Source organism: Bombus vancouverensis, chromosome 9 (genome assembly GCF_051014615.1).
Source record: "Bombus vancouverensis nearcticus chromosome 9, iyBomVanc1_principal, whole genome shotgun sequence".
NCBI lineage: Eukaryota > Metazoa > Arthropoda > Insecta > Hymenoptera > Apidae > Bombus > Bombus vancouverensis.
Window position 1 is genome coordinate 13,203,179 of NC_134919.1, and position 22,920 is coordinate 13,226,098.

The 22,920-nt window shown below is 41.4% G+C and overlaps 2 protein-coding genes across 2 annotated transcripts; both read right to left on the bottom strand.

The window, feature by feature from the left end:
• Positions 1-9,902: 9,902 nt before the first annotated feature.
• On the bottom strand, positions 9,903-12,919 carry LOC117163731 (uncharacterized). Its single transcript, XM_033346329.2, has 7 exons — positions 12,749-12,919; positions 12,091-12,194; positions 11,816-11,972; positions 11,298-11,420; positions 10,913-11,043; positions 10,526-10,802; positions 9,903-10,453 (listed from the first exon to the last, which is right to left on the bottom strand). Exons 1-7 carry the CDS (start codon positions 12,883-12,885, stop codon positions 10,114-10,116), a joined length of 1,269 nt encoding a protein of 422 aa, XP_033202220.1. The 5' UTR covers positions 12,886-12,919; the 3' UTR covers positions 9,903-10,113.
• Positions 12,920-13,788: 869 nt separating this feature from the next.
• On the bottom strand, positions 13,789-19,421 carry LOC117163640 (uncharacterized). Its single transcript, XM_033346126.2, has 3 exons — positions 18,767-19,421; positions 16,113-16,190; positions 13,789-15,296 (listed from the first exon to the last, which is right to left on the bottom strand). The coding sequence occupies exons 1-3, from the start codon at positions 18,935-18,937 to the stop codon at positions 14,388-14,390; spliced, it is 1,158 nt and encodes a 385-aa protein (XP_033202017.1). The 5' UTR covers positions 18,938-19,421; the 3' UTR covers positions 13,789-14,387.
• Between the last annotated feature and the right edge of the window lie 3,499 nt (positions 19,422-22,920).

A 22,920-nucleotide genomic window follows, 5' to 3' on the forward strand; every position in this document is an offset into this window, starting at 1 on the left:
CTGTTCAACCTGTTTTGTAATTGGTATAAAATCAACAACCGTAATGATTATTCCGGTATCGCGGATTAAGCAATTCCTTCTTTCTCCTTCATTTATGTGTGACACCTTTCGGCTGTCGTGCGATACCAATAAGGATATAAAAACCGCAATATTAAACAGGCTGTAAGTCGATCTACACCTCCGATTTTTTTTCGAGTACGTTCTAAAAGAAAGACATAAAAAGGCAGAATAAAACATGAGAGGGTGACAGGCGAGCAGAAGAATGAAAGGATGAATTCCTGTTGATCCTTTTTCAGCTCTCACTTTCCGCCAATAATACGCCCGGTGAAAATGGTAACTGTGCCGTACTGCTATCAAGATCCGCCTTACGTAAGCCAAAGTAATATACGAGTAAAGGTGGATCGGGACTCCTTAGCCGTTTATTATACTAAGTGAATTAAGATTATTAAAATTATTATTCCTGTTCGTTATTCGTTGCGCATCGCAAGAAGAGTATTCCTTGCTGAACAAACAGCTATAAAAATCAATGAAACATCTGATAATATCCACGCGTGAAACAAACAATTTCGGTACGTGTTACTTTGTTGAGTCATAAAGATTTCAAAAGTTTTGTGAAACTGGTTTTAGCTGCGTCACATGTTTAGTAAGGTTCAAACGGTGAAAGTCGAAAAAGTACATTGACAAATGCTAAGTGATGACTAATGCGTGATAATTGTCTTTTCAAAAACAGGACGATCAAGTAGTCATTTTATTTTGAAGCTTTTTATTTTGAAGTGAATTTTGGAGAAGAATGTGGCGCGTAAAAGAAGCAGAATACAAGTCTTCCCAATAAATGTATTATTATGCAAAACAATCGACAAATATGCGACAAAACGTGCTGACGTAATTGTACACCGGTACGGTACGGTACGTGATACACGATACGTGAGAAATCTTACCGCGACCGTACACACCCATTTCAATAGGCCGTCGAAACATTCGGACAACGTATTTATAGATAAGATGCAGTTCATGTGCGAAAGGAACCCTTAACGTTAGTCATAGACGATTACGTCAGAGGCGTAACAAGCTTCCAAGCAATTACGGTTGCCATAAATTGTTCCCACAGGCCATTATTCATAGAATGACCGTATTTAACTTTCATCGACGGTGCGTTAATTCAGACGTACGCATATACATTCAATTTTGAGCACATTACGTATTAAGGTATTTTCGAAATCAGGAATTTAGAATATCATCCATTTTCGAATCAAAATTTTGAATATTTCTAAAACATCGATTATTTTCAGCCACAGACCAGTTTCTCTAAATACGTCACTCGCATGCTGATCTCGATTATGCACCGATCGTACTAATGTTCTAATGTCAGATGTGACACACATAGCACGGCATGGTATTCGAGGTTGTCGATCGATCAAGCGGCACGCGACTTTTATCATAGCTCGATAGTCAGTTATAAGTTAGAACCAGTTGACGACTTTATTTTCTAGACGGGAGGGTCACCAGCAATAGCAAGGAACAATAGCAAGGTTAACTGGGGCTACTAGCCAAGCGCTAATTCAAATCGACCATGGCAAAGACCTTCTTGCGGTAGGTCACAGACCGTGAAGATTAGTTATACAAGCCACGAAGAGGCGCCGCGGGCGTTTCGAGCCGCTGGTAATTCCCGTCTTGCTGGATTACATGATCTTGACTTGCCGCCGGATACGAGTCAGCCGATGGAAAAAGACGATAATTGTTTGGATTGAATATTTGTACTTCTCCAAGATCAATGTCAATTCGATGTAAGCGCACATTGAGATCTTTTCTTTTTATGAACCGTGGCAGAGATTCGTAAAGCGAACATTTATTACATATTTCGTTTAAAAAGCGAAAGATATATTTCGAATCTTAGTTAATGAATACGAACTAGTGGAATTGAGAACAGTGTTTAGACATAAGAGCATGAGTAAATTATACATCAAACATCGCGCAAATGTTACCTTTGTGACTGGAACGAAATGATAGGCACGTAACAATCAATCTTCGCGAAATCTATAAGATTAACCACGCGAGTTATGATCGTAAAAGGAGCATCGTGCATAAATTCCTAGTTTCTATTATCTATCTGGTTCTATGCATTTTACGATTTTCTGTACGATGTTCGACCTATTGACCTATATCTACGAATACCGAATAATTTCTATAAGCTCAAAGTTTATTGCGGTTTGCAGTTGTTCTATGCGGTTTTCTAGAGGTAATACTCTCATAAAATACTCGTTTGGCTATGTCGTAAAATTACGGTTGTTACAAATTATCGTTTTACCTTTCCTCTTCACGACTCATTATTAATATTACCTAATGAACGACGAATGTCGTTTAAACATTAGAAGTTTACGACGTAAGTGAATCATTGGAGGCTAGGAGGTTTACGAGACTGAATAGCTTTTAACGCGAGCTAATTATACTAAACGACAAGGGATATGCGAGTAAATCAGTCACGCTTGCACGATTATCCCGCGGTGTCTGAGATTGAAATCGTTAGCCTGGCTAATGATCTGCCTCGTTCCATTTCGCGATCGAACCTCGATTAAATCGAAAAGGTGAAGACTTATCTCGAGAAGAACGTTTGGAATCCATCCACTTATTATTCTGCTACAGTAGTCATTTTGCGTGATCAATGTAGCGATCATGCGTTCATCGTAGAAATTCTCTCTTCTAAAGCTCGGGATTAATTAATTTTATACCGTTACAACACAGTTTATCGAGGCACGAAAGTTCGCGCAAGTAGTAGATACATACGTGTTTCTCGACACGAAGTTTTGCATATCTAACCGGGAAGCTAATAACTTGGTTTCTCTTCGACTTTACGCAGTCGTGTTCCGTCGCTTTCGTAAGAGCGATCGGCAGAAAAATCTGCACGAGCATCGACATATCTCGTTCGATACTCAAATAAGGTGTTGCTTGTGCAACTGCAGCCAACCGCTGCTAACGATGTTTCCATTCGATTCTCTCGGCCAAACATGGATAGGCCTGTGGATTCATCGAAGGTAGATGGCAATAAACACGAAACTGGCGCACTGTATACATAACTGTATAATTATCAGGTATATAACTCGCTCGACAGAACAACTGGCCGATGATAACAGCGGTGACAAGCGAGCTTATAATTTTCATCGTTCGTGGTGGCACGCGAAAGGAACGCGTGCATCGAAGCGCAACATTCATATTCATGTTCCTGACCTCCGATAAACCAAATGTAGGTCGGTTATTATCATAATAAATGGTAACTCGTATAGTCGATAGTTCTACGCGTACCAATGATATGCTATATGCTATACCGTATAAATGAAATATCAGATCGAAAATTTCACGTGAGCTTCCAAACTTTCGAATCTACCTGAGAACCTAATCGACGACGGTCGAATAGTATCACAACAATGGCTCAACGTTCAACGGAAGCCAATTACATCCTTTTTCCTTTTAAGATCATTATTGACCGCGATATCTCTACGAAACGATCGTGATCTCACGGAACGATATCCCGCACGAACTGCATCCGATTGGAATCCAGTGAAGGGTATGCGGCAATCGCAGTGTACACCAGGCAAGCGAGGAACAGAAGCGACCATGCACGTTAATCGTTTGCAAGTCGATGGCAAGCCGTGGCAGGAGGTGCATGCATGCAAACCGTGTGACCAGCAATTCACAATAAGAGCTGCTTTCCGAGTAAACGATGTCTAGAGCGCGGCAAACTGTCTCGGATAGCCTGTTACTTTTACGAACACACGATGCCGAAGCGGAGAATGCTTCGTTCGAATGCCTCGACGTTTTACGACGAAGATTTATGTGCCTTTCGAAAAGAATGTAACGGCAATTTATTTACTTAGCGCTTAGGAGTAGAAAAATTGCGAAAACACGTGATTACTTTCAAGATTTTGTGAATAGGAGAAATTTTAAGTACAGAAGGATTTACGTGAACGCAGTCTTAAACCGGAGATACAATGTATCGTTAGTCCGATCTATTTCGACGCTGAAAATTATCACAAAGTGGCTTGAAATTACCCTCTCGGTTACCATTAAATTCAATAACTCGATAATTCTACAAGATGAAGGCAACCGGTACAATTTTACATGCTTTCCGTTCGTAATTACGCCCAGCTGATTATGAAACGCATTACTGATTTTACTGAGCGTAGATTACGAACATATTTTATCGTCAACATTGTTTTTCACATCGGATCACATTAAAGTAAATATTGTCGGGGACACGTCGTTAAAGAATATCGTGATCGCTAAAAACTGATGCGCGACACATCGGTAATTTCACACTTTTTCCCCTGTAAATCCTTTCAATTAATGTCCTTGATCGATCTAAATAAAGGATTTAGAACGTGAAACTTCTATCCATTCTATTTTTCTAAAAAGTGGTTCGATTCAAGGACAAGACTCCAATTTAGCAGATGTTTCGACTAAAACTGTTGGATTGTGAATCGCCGTGATATACATTGGGTCGTCCGAAAAGTTTCTTTCGTTTTACAAAGAAATAATGGATGCACAACATTTTTCGTTTTATATTATTTTGTCGAATTACGTGTGATCCATTTTGTTCTATCAAAATAAAGATCGCAACGTTTGACAGATTATGTTTCATTTTTGTATAAAGATGCGTGGTTGTAAAAGACGTGTCTGTAAAAGAAAGACTCTTTTCGGACAACCTAATACATTGTATAGAAAACGTCGTGGCCCATTGAAAACAAGGAAACACTGTGACGGAGGAACACGTCGCGTTCTCCCCCCGAATCGTGTTGCAACGTTGACGCAACGAAATTCAAGCGATTGTATGGATCGATAAGAATCGATCGATACTGCGGCTCGCCTAATCGGTGAAGTAATTTGCAGCGGTTTTATTTTGTCTTTACGGCGAAGGGAAATTATTTTACGTAATAATTACAATCGCGCGCATTGTCGAGGGGCAGGGAGTGATTAATCAAAAGGGAAATCTGTGTCTCGTTATTACGTGTGATTGCGTTGGCTTGTTCATTCCAGCATGTGAAATTCGACGATTTCGGGGAATTCGCGATACGCTCGATGGATAGCTTGACCATTGTTACGTCTATGCCATAGTTTCACGTAATTGATCTAATTAATTTCACTACGCTAATGTCTTTTAACAATTCTTTCGATTATAATCCATTAATTTATGTACATTCTTCTTATTGTTTTTTATCTAATTACTTGATGATATTCAAAGGAGGGCGGGGAAAGAAAAGGAAGGAAAAGATTCCTACGCACGATACGCTTTGCGGTTTCTTCGTACGACCCTGACAAAAACGCAATCGTGCTACTTACAAGAGTACATTGCATCCTAGCATATCGGTGCATGCATGTACATGATGTGCATTATGGATTGAGCATCTAAGTAAGCGCCTGTGGAGCCAACGTCAGCGTGCCGTAATGTAGATGCTTCGACTCGATAACCGGCTCGATATTGCGTAAGAATGATTACGGTACTAGTTCTACGACCAGTACTGACAATGAGAAAATAAGAATGATATCCATCGCGATTATTATCGACTAGGGTCAAATGCACGATAAAAACATTTTATTGAAAATCGCAATTATCCATTAATTTTTCAATTTTTCAAGAAAATTTCTTTATGTATATTACGAAAGATTCGCGTACACTCTCAAGTGAGGATTAGCAAAGTTTCGCTGGAATATTTTCCATTCCATCGCGATCACGCAAGAATGTTTGTGTAAATTAATATACAGACGTGAAACTTAAAATTCAAGCATACGACACAAACAGCGACTGTTCCCCATGAGCTAACACCTACGTCGCTCTCGCTGGAACGTAATTACACGCTGCGCTTTGATCGTTCAACGGATGCCCTCTATTTACGGGGGGACGTTTGACCAGACCCCCGGAGCAGAGTGACAGAGAAGAAAAGAGAAGAAGAAAGAGAAAACCCAAAGGGTGAAACGGTCGACCCTGTCCCTTCCGGCTCCTAGCCGAATAAAACCGGTCGATTTTTATTCTGACGATCGCTCGAAAGCGGACGTCGGCGTACCGACACATTTGTGCAATTGCGGATCTGGAATTTTCTGATCGCGAGAACTGAACGGCGAAGGGCGAACCGATTGAAAGGGAAATCGCTCGTGAGAGCCCCTCCCTTCCGCCCGAACGATCTTGTGGCTTTTCCTGTTCTCCGTTCCACCTGGAAGCCCGCGTTATAGAAAACGATCCACAAGACTATACGCTCCCGCACGCGTGTCGTGACTATATATTTTTCTTTTACTAACCACGTTGACGAACTATCTTTGTCTTCCACATGCTTACAGCATTATTTTGTTGGAAGTTTCAGCAAAAGCGTGGGGGCGAGACGCGAATTCAGGTTGAGCAATCAGCTGGTAAACTCCAGGAAGTAGACACGCGCCTCGGTACCTTTTGTTTATTCGCTGTTCTCTCAAGTGTTTTGTTAAACGGCTTTGCCCATGCATTCCATTGAGTGGGTTGATGCAAAGTTTAGATTCGAATGTCGATTACGCGAGGAAGGCTTGAAGATTTTACGCGTTGCGCATATTTTCTCGCTTTCTGGTGCAACGCGTATAGTCATGTTGATCGCGCATTAAGATCTGGGTCGATTCGCTTCAAACGCAACCTATCTATTCGTATTATTGATATTCTCTTGTATCGCGATTCTTGCACATCGATGTGTACGCAATTTTTGAAATTTTTGCGATCGACAATAAATCTCTCGTCTCTGCCCTTATAAAAGCTAAATTAAAATATTTATCCAGCAATAGAAACTACGATCTTGCTTCTCTATTTGAACTTGCCGTATAAGTGCAGTAAAAAATTAATTGTACGATAGGAAGTAGGAAACGAGAAATAAATATTCTTAATGTCGGATTCGATTGCATAGTTCAACTGTGCACACTATGTTGTGTGTGCGTATCTTTATGAGATTTATGGTTGCTTAATTACAAATTCCTTTCCATTTTTTTTTTTTTTTTGTAATCACTGCAACCAAGTAACAACTTCACCTGTTGAGGAATTTCATACATTCGCGGAGCATACACTGAGCTTTCTCTTTGTTTCATTTGATTCTTCGATCGATAGATTATATCCTCGATTGGAGTAATTAAAAAACTCTTTAACACCTGTACACTCTGAAATATTTTCGTGATGTTTGCATATACGTGGGAAACCTAGAAGCGATAAAATTCTCCATGAATGGTCACGGGAAAGGGGTTGAAAGCTTGATTGCAGGATCAATCGAGCGCCACTTAAAATTTCGGATAGTTTTATGGGCGTCCGTCCTTCGTTAGCGTCAACTAATTTTACGACTGAGTCAGCATCGTTGGATTGCAGGTACGATCCTTCTTTGATCGTGGCTAATGAAGCACATCCAAAGATCGGCCTGTCTTTTAGCATGCTCTGATAATCGTCCTTCTCGGAACGTCGGCCTGCGTCGTCATCGCTCGACGATTTACGCCTTTTCTGAAACTGCTTCTATCATTCCATTAAACGAGCGGAACTGAAATCCTTTCTTTTTTCCAACAGTGCTTGCTTTGAATTTCCAAACGGAGAAAGGGATAGATCGTGTAACAGCTAGCACTTGGAACAAATTTGTCGATTAATCTTAAACAGAAATTAATTCGCCTTTTAATCTTTAGTCAAGCAGTAGGCCAATGAATCTGTCAAGAACAAACGCATCGAGTTTGGAAGATCTCTGATTCAATCGTCTCCTAATTTATCGAAACGAAGGTTATTCGAGAAACAACAAATCTTCCAATTTGAACTGTCACCAAAAAGAGTATAATGATGCGGCTGTTATCAAGGCTATGTATAGAACAAACGAACTCATTAGTTTTTGCATGGTGTGTACGTGAACTGGAATTAAATCGCGTATTTGCGTAATGATAATACTCTGGAAACGAGGCTAATAGTAATGATAGACGAACGTCGGCGAATAAAGAAGTGTCACAATGCGTAATTACGTTCTTCAACTTGCCTGTTTAATTGCATCCTTAACTCGTTCGCGCTCGGGTTTCAGGTGCTTGAATACGAGTGAAATTCGAGTTCTTCGATGTGACACCGTTGCACACCATATGAATATTTAAGTAAAAAGTTAGATTACCTCGCTGTCGGGCGTGAAATCTGGGTCAAACAGGTTTGATACATTAAAAGCGTTTCAAAATATGATAATTCGCGAGCGCGATCGTTCGCCTGTGAAAGAAATGAAGTGAAGTAACGATGATCTGTGACGTAAAAAAAGATTGATTGCCCACAGAGTATTCTACGCCTTATGTATTTACTTTCAAGCAGCCAGTTATTAATTTCCAAATTTTGCAATTTCGAATCCGTTTTTCACCCAATCGATTAACGCACGAGTAACGTTGCCAGCAATGATTGGGAAATAAATCTACTACATTTAACACTGGAGGACAAACTTGCGAGTTCACAGTGAGAAAGGACCCGGAAGCGGAAACAAGGTTCGATGAAATTCATAGATCGATATTTCTAGAAGAAGGAAGTAAGTCTATCGAGCGACACGTTACACATGGATCGATAGTGTGTCTCGATGTGAAAACCGATCGAGAGAATGTAGCTTCATAATCTATGTATACATGGCGAGTCGTGCGTGGCATATAAATGAACCAAAACGTTGTAACGAGGTCGTAATCCAAATTGCGAATACACGTTGCGATCCTTCTAAAGTTGCTTTTCCTTTTCCCATTATCATGAGAAAATAATTTTCTTAGCTCATGACATTTAGTTGATTTATAATTGTGCTTACGTGTATCTAATCGGACTTATTATAATTAATTATAGAAATTGCAGTTAAAAATACCATCGTTCCGTGAAAATTATCATTCTTCGAGATACGAGTATATTTCGATCTGTAAGTTAATGAGATAATTAGTCGCTGCGTAAAGCTTTATACGTTTGGCTTTAATCATTCAAAGGTGATGCAATCGTAATTAGAAGCATAGAGATTTTAAAGCATCGATTAAGTCATACGCCAACATCGGCAGACCTGGATTAGCTACGCAGTGAGGCAAAACGTAAACGAATGTAATACATAGTGGAACAGCCTTAGATACATTAATTGTTTTATATTATTATTATTTACTATTATTACTAATTAATCAATAATGTTTTGACTACTTCTAATTTGTGCGTATCAAAAACATATTTTAGCAAGTTTTTAATTCAATTCGGAGCAGTTCTCTGGTGAGTTTACAGATTCGTCGCAGTTGCTTTTTCGCATTCAAACTTAGTTTATCGTTCTTCAAAACTTCTGGAACTTGTTTAACGATCCCGCGGAGTCGATACAAAGTTAGACAGTTTGAAGTTCGTAGTCTTCGGCTACAGTCGCTCATTTTGGCATGCAGAATTTCTTTAGACTCCGGAGTGGTGCACGTTCCGAGAGTCTAAAGCAGCGTATTACGTAAGAAACACGAGACTTGGACGGTTGATTACGTGATAGCTGATCTGGAGCGTGTGTGTCGATGGAAAACTCGTGAGAAGTGCACTATGCATCGTGCAACATCGAATATATGCCCCTTCGAGCATGACGTTCCACGAGAATGTTTATATGCGTATATATCAAGGCAGTATGGGCACCCGTGGTACTTTAAGTACATATTCTTTACGTCATGGCCGTCTAGTAGAAGCAATAATTGGCTTCGAGGTTGCAAGACGGTCGCTTTCACGGGAAACTCTAGTGCAAACTCTTGATACTGATGTTTGCCTGTCCAGAGAAGTTTCTTGAGAAGTTGAAATGCTTCGAATAGCTAGATTCTAAGATTAGTTACAAGTTAGTTAAACCTGTATTATATAGTTAAACTTGAATTTTTTAATTTAAAATTATTAAGCTTATATCTGGATATTTAAATTAAAAATTCATCAATTAAAAGTCTACAGCTATATTTATTTAGGATATCAAATCGATAGTACAACATCGCTTATCCTATGTCTCACTTAATAGCGGTAAAAAATCCTTGTAGATCACATCTAGACTTTCTAGCTGTCGAGGAATATAATTAAGATAAGTCGATCCTCATTGAGAAATAAATTAATTAAATAATTAAATAAACAACAGTCGATAATAAACCCCCTCTTTACGTCTCATTTTCATCGTCTCTCTCCGTGAGTGATGGTTCCGTAGGTGGCTCGGTTGGCCATTTGCCTACGGTAGCAGCAGGATCGATAGTAGAAGGTGGATCTGTGATTACAATCGGTCCAAGGGGTTCAACCGTTTGTTCCTCGTCTTTTACGCTATTTTTATCTTTCTCGTCTAAACTTTGCGGTTTCTCGATTATTTCTGGCTTTATCAAAATCATTTGAGGTTTCGCCTCTAAATCAAGATTTTGATCTGGCATCGGTGGTATCAACTCCGTCGATGGTACCATCGTTTTAATCTGACACTGACGACCCATATAGCCGAGTGGACAGATGCATCTGCAAACAAGGTTTACGTTTATCGTCATGGTCAGTTATGTGACTGTCAAAGTCATTGTGCAAAGGATTCACCTGTAATTGCCATCCTCTTTGGTCATACTAATGCAAGTGGCGTTATTGCGACAGATTCCTGAATGCTCGTCGCAGTAAGTCAGCTTCTCGTTGCATAGATCACCCGCCCATCCAGGCTCGCATCGGCACTCCCATGGCCGTTTACAGGATCCGTGAACGCAACCAGGATAAGGGACGCATTCGGTGCAATTCGGACCTGTCCAACCCACGCGACACCTACATGTTCCCGGACGACGACAACCGCCGTGTTCTCGGCTGCATCCTTGCGAGCAAACCGCTACACAGAGAGAAAACGTTCGAGATACATAAAACAAAACGAAAGTTTAAGTAGACTTATGTATGCTTTCTTGGAGAAGATACGAGGACTAGAAAAAATGGATAACTTACGAGTTTGACAGAGAAGTCCAGTCCAGCCTGGTTCACAGCGACATTCGAGTGGACCCTGGCACGTTCCGTGCACGCAACCTGGCAAAACAGCGCATTGTTTGCATTTCGGACCCTGCCAACCTAATCGACATCTACAAAAGAAAGTACACAAATGACTGATTCTCTTGCAACGAATGATTCACTAAGAAATTATCTTTGCCGTTAAGTAGCACAAAAGAAAGGAAAACTACGGAGAACAATCTCGTAGCTTCCACATTTCCTCTAAATTATCAGCTACGAACGTTAATGTGACGAGGGTCGAGCAAACGGTGATTTCATTGCTTCGATCAGTCGCTACCGGCGCTGATAACCGCTCATTACTCAACCATTACGAGTTGTACCTTACCTGCATTCTCCGGGCTTTTCACAATATCCCTGGCTGGATAGACAATCGGAAGCGCAGATTGGTTCCGAACAGAACATACCCTTCCATCCAGGATCACAGGAGCATTCGAAGCTTACGTTACAACTAAAAATGAAAATTTGTTTCAGTTATTCATTCTACCGCTAAATGTAAGTTTTTCCGCACGATCAATATTCAAGAGAGTAGAAAAGACTAGACGTTTCGTGTTACGCGAGAATTAAACTTGCCACTGAGCGAGGTGAAATCGGTATCTATTTCATGCCTTTAGTACTAGAACTAACTACTACATCCATCGGTTATTAGCAACCGTATCGCTTATAGAAAATTATATTGCTCTAGAAATCGATACCTGAGTCGGAAAAGGGCAGCGGTTTCCATTGGTATATTCACTTCGCAGATCTGATTAAGTTAACGGGTAACTCGTTATTCATTGACGACTTACATCTGCTCTTGCTTCTTTTAATTCACCGAGACATATAAAAAAACTGATGAAAGATTACCTGCCATGCTGACATCCTGGTAGAGCTACACACTTGTCGCAGAGCTCGCCATAAAAGCCCAATTTGCAGCGACATTCACCGGGTCGACGGCAGTAACCCTGAAGAGGGTCACACCCCTTCCGACAGATTGGCACATCGCACAAATCGCCAGTCCATCCTAAGTGAAAAAAAAGCACCGGTTATACAAAGAGAAATGTCTACATCGCTGATTTTTTATTGCGTTTTTCTGAACCACGTCCGCGATGAACTCCATCACGCTATGTTTCTTTTTTTACCTGGCAAGCACTTTACTTCTCCGGCTTCGTCACAAACGTAGTGCGAGTTTGGATGTTGAGAGGCAGGTATCTCACAGGCTTGCTTCTTCCATTTGGGAACGTATCTAAATGGAGAGTAGAAGAAATTATTTATCTAACTAAAATGTATAACAAAAATTATACATACAGATTCGATACAATCTAATGGTACCAAAAGCAAGATATGTCGTTATTATTGGTAATGAGCAATTTAGTGGATCTAGTTTCGAAATCGAAGTCGAAATATGGAGGTACTTAAAATATGTAGGATAGTAAAAAAAAGCGATAACAAGGCGAACAGATACGACTGACAGATAAGATAACATTGACAACGACCGAGTAATTATGCGTTAAGCATGTGATACGAGAACTTGATACTATAATCTGGTTCTCGATAGCCACGTATTATTTTCTATAACTAACTTTTCTCATTCTAATTTTCTAAACGTAGCATTCGACACAATGAATTAATTTCTACCTGCTGAGATGAAAATCAAAATTTACATAATCGTAAATACAACTGATTGTCTGCGAGGAATTTTGAAGGACTTTCACCGGAACAAATCTCTCCAAAATAAATAGGATATTGATTACGAATCGAATCACGTAAAACGGATCAAAGTATGTTTAATGACGATACCTGGGTCCGGCTGCGAATCCAAAAGGCAGCGCACCGAGCCCGAAAATCGTGGTAACACTGGCTGTATGCCCATTGTATAGATTGCCCAGTTCACCGGGACTGATCAGGAGACTGAGACAAGCGAGCAGCAGTATCATCTTTGCTTGACTTCCAAGTCAAGACTGAGGACGACCGCGTCCAAGGCTTCGGCTTGGATAACGGGACCTTGTTCGAGGTCACGGCACACTTTTTCATCGTGTCCGTGCTGCTGGCAGAGCGTTCGCGGACGCGTGAGATCGTATGAGTACGCATGTGTGACGCTCTCCCCGTTTGACTTTTTCGTCGACTCACGACGAGTTTATTATTCGCTCGGGAAAGTTCAATGCACTTCTTCGACTAAGCCGAGAGGAGGCATTCCCCCTGAGAGCTCGCGTTCGCCGCTGTCACGGAAAGGAAATGGACGTACCTAGAACTTTCTTGGGAGGATTCGTAAGCTTCTACAGTTATAGGATTCGGATAAAGTCCCCTCGGGCTGAGATCGTCGTTTCTTTGTCGTGAATAACAGTTCTTTGACTCGTACTTCTTTAAGAACAGTAATTGGGAGATCACTGCCTCTAATAGGTAGTACCTAACGAAGTTATGTCCTGCGAATCCTATTTAACGGGAATTTTTATTCTTTTATTCGTCAAAAAAATTCTCCTTTCTGTATGCCTAAAGGTACAGGAATATTTTGCTCCCCCTATAATCTAGCATAAATCCATTCGATATGGAAGGACAAATCCCCCTTAAATTCAACGAAAAAACCTATGGACCCTCGTTATCCGAGTTTAATCCGAAGACAAGGAAGTGGACCTCCAACAAAAGTAGGATTTGGGATCCTATTTACATGGTGATATTAAAAGAAAACCGCTCATGCCGAAACGTATGCTTTCGAATACCGACATTGTAACTTACAGAAAAAGGTAGCCTATAATTCAATCTTTTTTTATTAAGCATTTCTTTGTGTCCTAATAAGAAACGGGTACTAATAAGAAACGTTGCTGTTTCTAGAAGTAGTTTATTTATTTTTTAAAATTTATGTACAAGCTTCCGAGCTATTATTTACAAATAAATACAGAAATTGGCACCTCAATTGGCGCCATTTTTGTTTCTCGTCGTTAGGAACTTTCTTACAGTCTGTTCGTTGCGTATTGAGCAAGAAGTTATTTAATTAGTATTCTACTACATATAAAAAAATAGCTAGATCTTTTGTACATTTCCTCGTCAACATTTACAAAGATGCAATCGTCGTAGTTGCGGAATCGTAACACTCACAACGACATGCACACGCTTTAAAAACTATTTCACATAATACTTAACTCGGTTGTGTTTCTTTTTCAAGACATTCGACCTTATATCTACACAGACATAGAATTTACATTGTTAATTAATCAAATCGTATTGCCGTTTGGAGTGTAACGCAACGATAAAACTCCATTCGACGGTTTCAATTGTCGGTATTGCAACAGTGAGAATCCACTGATTATCCTTCCACATCGTTTCCTCCATCTACTAGAGAAGGATTCGGTCCTGTCAGAGCAAACACGTCCTTCAGTTTGTTATCATCGTCGACGATGCTTCATCAACATTCGTCTATCTTCGAAGCAAGATGGATTCATCTTCAGACTTCTTCAGGCTCGACGCTCTTGCTCTTCCTGCAAACCTTCATTAAGGTGAAAATGATTATGAAAAGAACAGTACAACCGAAAGCAGCGAAGATATCCCAAGGATGTAATTCCCCGATCTTCTGCTCTATTCTTCTGATTTGAACGTAATTAGACCTCGTATCCACTTCGATGGGGAAGCTACCGGGACCGTCGTTCGAAGCGATCCTGACGAGGTACTTTGTCCCAGGCAAAAGAGAAATCTGTGCGGAATTCGAGTCCGTAACTTGATTTCCCATAAGACCACCAGTCTCGGGTTCCCAAGAAACCACATAAGATTCCTTGTTTCCTATATGATCCTTATCGGTCCTATCGTTATAAGCATTGCTCGTGGAAGGAGTGTTGTCCGGTTCCAAATCATCGGACCGATCGTCTTTCCTTCTGAAGAAGAATCTTCGAAATATTTCATCGGACATTGGAGAATCTTCCTGGCTTCTCCACTCCGCCAGTACCTTTTCTCCGTACTTTTCTAGGAAGAATTGTCTCACGCGGTTGTTGAATCTGACCTGTTCTAAAGATCTCTGTTTCTGAAGCTGAGTCTGGACATCCTTCCATGAGATCGTTGCCTCGTACAAAGCACCTTCTTTCAGAGATTCTAACTTTGGAATCCATTCTTGCCAACTGTAATGCTTCATGCCGTTCTCCATGGCGACTATAATCCAGGTATCCGGCCTTAGATTCGGAGTACGTTCCCCTGGATAGTATCCAGCAACTCTCCATTGCTTGTAAAGCTTGCGCATCACTACAGCAACGTCAAATCTGTCCAGGATGATGGGTGCCTTGCTCGGTGCTGGCAACATGGATGGTAGATACTTCTCTTCTATTCTAGTTTTCCGATAAGTGCACACTGTCTGGCAAGCTGGGCACTGAAAGAAATTTTCATATCGTTAGTTTTACTCTTTTTGATTTCCTGAAAGAAAGGAAACTTTTGCAGAAGAAGACTCAAACTTTTAACCTTTTTTCCCCGAATAGCGACTATCTATCTCAGACATCCGCCCTTCAAATAATGCATTAAAGGAGAAACAATTAACGATTTCTTTAAAGGAAACGGCCTTTTTATCTTGCGGAAATCATATAAAAAAAAGAGTTCTTATTGACATTGGATTTAAAGATTTTTCGAAACGTGGTAGTCAGCCGTCTTCCAAATATTTGAAGAAGATACGTATCTCTGCGGAGCTCGATACACGAAGAGTTTAAATTCGTTCGCTGCACGACAAAGCAACTCAGCCTTCCGTAAAAATCGACAGGTAGCCGTTTCTAAGGATTTTCCTAGACCGTAGATCGCGTCGGAATTCCCTTTATCGAAAGTTCCCTTTCTTTTCGTCTCACCGTCGTTCGTCTGTATATTTCTCGGTCTGTTCCTTTGGCTTTGAAATTTCCAAAGATAACACCGACGTAAGAGATTTCCTTTACGCTTGATCGATCCGAATTTTCCAACGATTTAACACGGTCGAGATCATTGGCACATTTGTCGACTCGACTTGAATTCAAAAAAGTTCAAACATCCGAGACATTACGAATACCTTCGTCGGTGTTTATTCGTAGAGATTTTGTAAACTCAGAATCGAACTAGAGATCCCGTGTCTACCTTTTGCGAATTATGTCGTTCAAGAAACCGAAAATTCTTTCTGTAGTACAATCTCCCTAATCCAAAAGATTGCTTCACCCGTAAATTTACTTACATGTAGATACTGGTCGCCCTCGCAAATGGTTCTTGTCTTCTCCCACTGGTTCTCGAGGGCCTCGCAGTACTGCCAGCACTGTAACACAGAAGAGAGAAAAAAAAACTTACACACGTGAAAGAAGCGAGCGTGGCAGGGGGAGGTTTCAGCATTGAACAAAAAGCTCTTGCACGCACGGGACGCACGGGTAAAAAGGAACGATGGTACACGAGGGGGATGAAGAGGGACGACGCAGCCAAGAAACGTGAAGAAGGAAAGGCGGCGGGACCGTTGAATCGAGCGATTTAAGCGGCCACGGAGAGAACCAAGGGAGAAGGAAGAAGGTGCAGTCGGAAAGAGAAGAAAAAGGAAGAACGTATAAGAGAGGAAGATAGGTGGGTAGAGAGAGAGAGAGAGAGAGAAAGGAAGAAAAGAGAGGGGGGCCGAATTAGCTCCAACCTGTTTCAGGCATAACAGGCACCGTCGTTGTTGTCTTCATATTTATTGGGATACCGTCTCTTGTGGAGCCCTGTTTCCAGATTCTTTTTTTTTCGTCTCTTCTCCGAGAGAGAATGAGAGAGTTAGCGAGATCCCTGTGCTTTGCCCCCCCCCTTCCCGATTATCCTACATCACGATGTGTTCCTTCTAAGCCTGGCTGTTTCGTAGAAACGTTATAGGTCCCCTTTCTTCGTGCAAAAGACGCCTCCAGAAAGCAACATAACCATCCTCCAACAGCTTCGCGATAATTCCCTCGGATCGTTTGTTTTTTTATTCTGATGATTTCTAGTTCGTTCGTGTAGACGAAACCAAGAAGAATAGTATTGCGTATCATGTATAAGGAAGTAGATAATATTAGAAGAAACACGCTAGAAGTAAGAGTAAGCCTCCCACACTGGCCGTCAAAATATGTACGTAAAAGCGGATTGTTCCGTAAATGAAAATTCTGGGTAAATGTAAATGCGTGGAGGATGAAACGTGATAACGGATCTTTTTCATCCCGTTTATTTCACTTTGCGACGGATAGTCATTGATTTCCAGAACGAGGGGACACGGCTTTTACGATCCCCGGCCCATTGTAATTCGATAACAGCACAATCATCGTCGTATTCGATGAAATTTGATGGAGCGATCGACCCCTTGACATTTTCTCCGACCACATTCTTCAGCTACGCGTCTTGGGAGCCGTTAATCGTCATCGTCGAAAAGACTACGATTAAATGTACGATATACGACCGCTACGCTTCCTTGTTCATATAATTATCTATTGATCTAGATGAACTATTGATCTAGGAAGAAATTTTACTTTCGCGTGTCTAGCCAAAAAATGCACGGTTGCATGATTTTCCTTTGAACGTAATTCTATTACATAAATTTTAGGAATATCACGAACATCAAAGGGTCTGGAAAGCCGCAACATTTCGGTACGTCGAGCTGAACCTGTCGGCAATTTAAAACGCTGTCCCCTCGTTTCCAATCGGTCGATCACCCAGCTTCCCCTTCACGTCCGATTGTCCGGAGTAAAACAATTACCGTTGACGAAAAGGGCGGTTCAAAGCGAGCGCAACAATTTCCAACGCAGGAATAGTCGTCATTATCCGGGCGTAATTCTCTCACGAGGGGGTTCTTCGCGCGCGACCTTCATTAAGCCACCTCCACGCGTCCGCCTCCTCCGAGAATCGTTATTCTAATGTATCCTATGGAAACGAGTCTCGAGGACTCTCGTTCCCTGAGCATAAATTTGAATGTATCATCGTCACCTCCCTCTTCCTGCGTTCAAACTCTTCACGATTCGTTCTCGATGATGTTCCACGCGCAGCATAGGCGTGTGTACGCGTGTTTTCTTATTCACAGGCAGTCATGGGGTCTCCCTGTGGGTGTACACGAGTGAGATGGCATCGATTTCTCTGAAATTAATGGACACCCCCTGTGCACTAAATGAGCAACGCCCTGAGCACACACGCGGCCGTTCACCGCATTGTGCGTGAGTTGATCGTGATTCCCATCTGTCCATCTGCAATGTGTCTGTCCTGTAGAGGGGTGCATTCGACGGTGGGGAACATCGGGGACCACCATGATTTTCCACGACGCGCCATAAAACCGACGGGAAAGATTTATCGTCACACCGAGCCGGTAGAACGACCCTATCGGATTTCCAGACGATCGAATCGTCACCTTACGTGCTCGCACGCGTGTGATTTCATCTCGATATATTATTTCTGGATATTCCCGAGATATCGTCGAAGATTGTTTATTGTTTGTTCGGAGACCGAGAACATAAGACGTACGAAGAATGTTGGTTTTTCGGAAGAATTCTTAAACGCGACGTGCCTTTCGGTGTTTGAACTCTGGGTGACTAGGAAAAAGGGTCACGTTAAAGCTGGCGGTATCGTGTTGGGTGCACGGGGATCCCTAAAATTTCGTGACATATTCCAGTTGCTACTATTTGAGGCGAGAAGAATAGGATGGAGAGAAAACGGGAGCATACACAGCATTGTGCTCGTGGTGCTTTCAAAACTTTGGGCATTCGTTTCTCATACACTTTTCAATATTTAACTAACAATATGCGGTAATTTTATAATAAGCAAATTCTATGGTAACAATTTGAACAAAGTTTACTACAGCAGCTTAAATTTTGGAAAAATTACGAGATAAGTAAATTATAAATTTTTATTCACCATGCTACAAGTAGTTTGTTGTTGCCCCGTGTACCAATCGCAGGTACCATCAGCGGTATGCTTCTTCAAACATTGCGATCTGCACTGAGCAATTCTGACGATCGGTCCGAGATCGAATCCAGTAACAAACGTGGTACACCAGACGAAGAAAAGAAACCACGTAATCTCCATGTTCAATAAAAATCACACCTTTTCCGTAATGTATATTCACTCACTAGTTCACTTTCTTTGAAGTTCACTGTCGTCTTTAAAACGAACACTCGATTACAGTTATACAGAGATCATGGAATGTTTAATTTATCTAAAAAATCAAATAAACATAAGTATAGCGTGTTATTCGTGACTAACGAGTAAAGAAATAGGTTCCTGTTCCGCCGAAATTTCGAGCAGACTGCGACCCTTCGGAGGTCGGTACCTTCCTTATGTAGCCACGCGCCCCACCATTGAATTTTAGCTCGCCCCTACCCTCTGAAGGCAGCGTAGCATCCCTTGTAATTATCCGTGGGCTGGAACCGTCCCTCGGCATATGGTCGACCATACTGCATCATCGTCCTTCTGCCCGAATTATTTTGTTGGCAGAAAAGTAGGCCAAATTGTGAAAAGAGTTGCGATTTTTCGTTTCGTCGAAACTCTTTGATCACGCGTTCTTATTCGCTTTTTTACGACGATTCTACTTGAAACAGAGATAACGTAATATTTATGGACTTCATATATGATCCCCTCTTGTGTATGAATAACCGTTACTAAAACTAATCACTTAATCTCATAAAGATAAAAATATAACTATCTCCTTATCAAGAAAGAAATCTATTTTTGCGATTTTATAAAATTTAAGTAGGAGATTTTTAACGCATTATGCTTATCGAAATAATGTACTTCCTTCGCAAACGTACGATTAACGTTGATTCGAATTCCCTTGGTATGCTCTGCACACAATCTGTCGCCGCGAATATTATCTCGGTGCAGAGCCACCCTCGTATTACAATCGCATTGCGTTTCACTGTAATTATCCACGTGCCGTATGGTCGCCAGCATATGGTCTAGAACGCCATTCTACTTCAAGGAGCAACCTCCGTCATTCCGCAAAAGAGAAGGGGAAGAAGAAGATTGCTTCGAAATTGACTGCTCGCGGAACAAATTAAATTTCGCCTTCGATCGATCGTGAAATCGCGTCTCTTTGTGACGTACTGATGGACGCGTTCCATCATATCCTCCGCTGTTATTCGCAATTTCCGTCGAATATACTATATAATATATCGTTGAAATGCGCTGTTAAAAACGTCGATGTTTGGCGAGTCAACATTTTCTTGCGGAGTAACTCGATTCTGTTCGTGAAATTCTATATGAACAAACGTTTTCTAAGAAATCTTTCTTTCCACAAAATGATCGCTATTGGAATACGTTTCCGGCCAGCGGTAATTCTTGAGAAGAAACTCCCAAAAACGAGAACGTTTTTAGCTGCGAGGTGGTAGATAATCGGCTGTCCCTACAACGAGAAAGAAACTTGGCCGCCGTTTTCGAAATCCTCACGATGTCCAGGAAAATTTAGTCGCAATTAGCCGACATCCGAGTAACGCGGCGGCACAACAACAACTTCCTTCCTAGTTCTCTGTTCAGCTTCGTGCAAAGAATAGGAGGCGGGAAGGAAGGAATCGGTGTCGAATGATAGCAATTCGAGGGATGTACATACGTTATCGAAGGTCCTCCATAGAACGGTCCAATATGGTTTTCATCCGGCAGGTACGCGATCTTGTCCCACCCACCCACCTTCGCTCGGTGAATATAAAAGAAGTAAGAAATAGAACGCGAAGGAAGAGGCGGGCGAGTAGCTACGGAGACACGCGGGGTCGACCGATAAAGAATAGAAAAAGTAAGAAAGAAATAGAGAGAAGGCGAGGCACAGGAGAAAAGAAAAGGAGGTGGAACATATTCACCGGAAGTCGCTCGTGCTCCCTGGGTGCCCCGCGATACACGTCACAATGCACAGGATGTGTACAAATAAGGGTATTTGTCTGGCAGTCCGATTGTAGGGTGAAATATACGATGACGTTAAACAGGCCCAAGTTGCATCCCTCGCGCGCGAGTTCGCCTGTGAAACACGCTGATCGGCGTTCGTTCGTTTGTGCCAGTTGCCAATAGAAAAAGGCCCACGAATAGAAGAGCCATTCATCTAGGCACCATTTAGGGGTGGTATTTGGTCGACGAATCGTTCCTTCAATGGAGAATGACATTTCATTGTGCTAGGAATTTTTCTCACACCTGGACCGACGTGATTTCGTCGCGACGTCCACCGCGCCGTGCTCCAATGTTTTTATTATTGCACTGATTTTAAGAGCCACTGGCTCTCATCGGACGTGATACTGCTTCTATCGGGATGCTCACGATTTTTTCTTTTTTCTTTTTGAACCAATTATAATTTCAGTGTGTATACATTGCGAGTAAGCCTTGCTACGAATGACAGAAGAACGATTTAATGCTTGACAAAAAATTTCATACGACAAGATTACACGATCAATTGAATATTTCTATCTTATCCGTATCGTTCGAATCAAATATTTATCGTCGATTATAGGCAGATACACAGTGATCAATCTTCAATGGTAAATATATCCGGCACACGCCGCACGTGATTCCCGAAACCCATTTAAACCTTTCACACGATCATGGATCGGGGGAGAATCTCGAGGGAATCTTGCTCCTGAATTGTCATCGTAGTTTGTGCATTCCTGCTAATGAAAAAAATTCGGAATGCATTTCAATTTATGACATTAATCATCTCGCTAAAAAGAGGGTGTCATTGTATAACAAAAACGTTAGAAATTTATAGCGGAGTTTTTTAGATAAAAATGTGATGTTTCAATCTTTCCACCGAAACATTCACTCCTCGATCGCGTCAAAAAGCTACGAGTAAACAATTTTGCATTGGATTACACTAAGGACAACACAGAAACGAAAACATATTTTCAAAGATTTTCGCATTAATAGATCACTGGTCACCTCTGTTTAAAGTAGAAATCCATGTTTGAAGTCTAAAGCCTTTTCATTCTCTAAACTTTTGAAATGCCAACGGAGATTTTTCTCCGACACCATAGGTGCGAGATGTTTTCCTAGGATCCGTAATCCGTAACCGTCTCCACCAACATTCCTTTCCCTAATCTCGAACCACGAACCAACCTTTTCCAACCAACCATCGTCGTGTAACATCTTCCGCACGATTTCTTTTTCTACACTCGCGAGCATTGTTTGTCGTTCTTAATCCTCCACACGAAGGATTACGTGAATCTCGATTTTCTGTCAGATTACGTGGTCCTTCCGAATACGAACGATGATGTTTCGTTCTCTTTTAGATAGAATTCGAATCGAAGCCGCAGTCGCGACAACGCATATTCGTGATGGTCGAGATTTAGATCCTATCCATGCCTCTGTCGTCGAATTTCATAAAAAGCTGATTTTCTTTTTACGATAAACGATATAGGAACACGTAGTCCTGAAGTGAATGGCTGTTCCTTCTTGTCGAGGTTCGTGTATCATAAATTTTAATGTGATACAATAGAAAATTATAGTCATATTACCGAGCATTGCTCGAGCTTCACAATGGTATACTGAAGTGCGAACGCGTTCGAAGGGAACGAGAGAACGTGGTCTATAACAAAAGAAGTTTGCCTATCGGATTGTAAAACGCCGGGGCGCGTGAAGTTAAACCCGCGGCTTATCTGTCCTGGAAAAATATTGCGCCTCGTTTCGCTCGGCTTACATTGCTCTTAATCCTCGCATATGCCAGAGGAAATATTTTTCTCAAATATTATTTCAGAGTGTCCGCGTTTGCTCTTCTTCTTCCAAAGCCTCCTAACAATACTATCTAAGTAAGGGACGTTGATCAGCGAAACTGGGACCGACATTTTCAATTTTCCGATCGAGTTGACAACGGCAAGCGTCGCCTAATTTTAATCGTAGCGCGAAATTCTAAAGAATTATCCCGAAAAAAAAAACACCTTGCGTGTGTCCATCTTTCTTCACGATCCAAAAAAATCGCGTTCTCTCAGCTAACAAACGTGGCAAGGCGGAAAATTTAGGCCGATACTTTGTCCTGCTTCTATGAGCGCCGGCATGGTCCCAAGGAAATCGCTTTCAAAGCTACTTCTCGCGTCAACTAC

Excerpts from the sequence above, each read along its gene's own strand:
- LOC117163731 (XM_033346329.2), bottom strand. The coding sequence starts at position 12,885 with ATGATACTGCTGCTCGCTTGTCTCAGTCTCCTGATCAGTCCCGGTGAA. Across the intron at positions 11,421-11,815 it reads CCAGGATGTCAGCATGGCAG|TTGTAACGTAAGCTTCGAAT; the intron begins GTAATCTTTCAT and ends TTTCATTTTTAG. Across the intron at positions 11,044-11,297 it reads GAAAAGCCCGGAGAATGCAG|ATGTCGATTAGGTTGGCAGG; the intron begins GTAAGGTACAAC and ends TTTCTTTTGTAG.
- LOC117163640 (XM_033346126.2), bottom strand. The coding sequence starts at position 18,937 with ATGGAGATTACGTGGTTTCTTTTCTTCGTCTGGTGTACCACGTTTGTT. Across the intron at positions 16,191-18,766 it reads AACAAACTACTTGTAGCATG|TGCTGGCAGTACTGCGAGGC; the intron begins GTGAATAAAAAT and ends TCTGTGTTACAG. Across the intron at positions 15,297-16,112 it reads AGGGCGACCAGTATCTACAT|TGCCCAGCTTGCCAGACAGT; the intron begins GTAAGTAAATTT and ends AATTTCTTTCAG.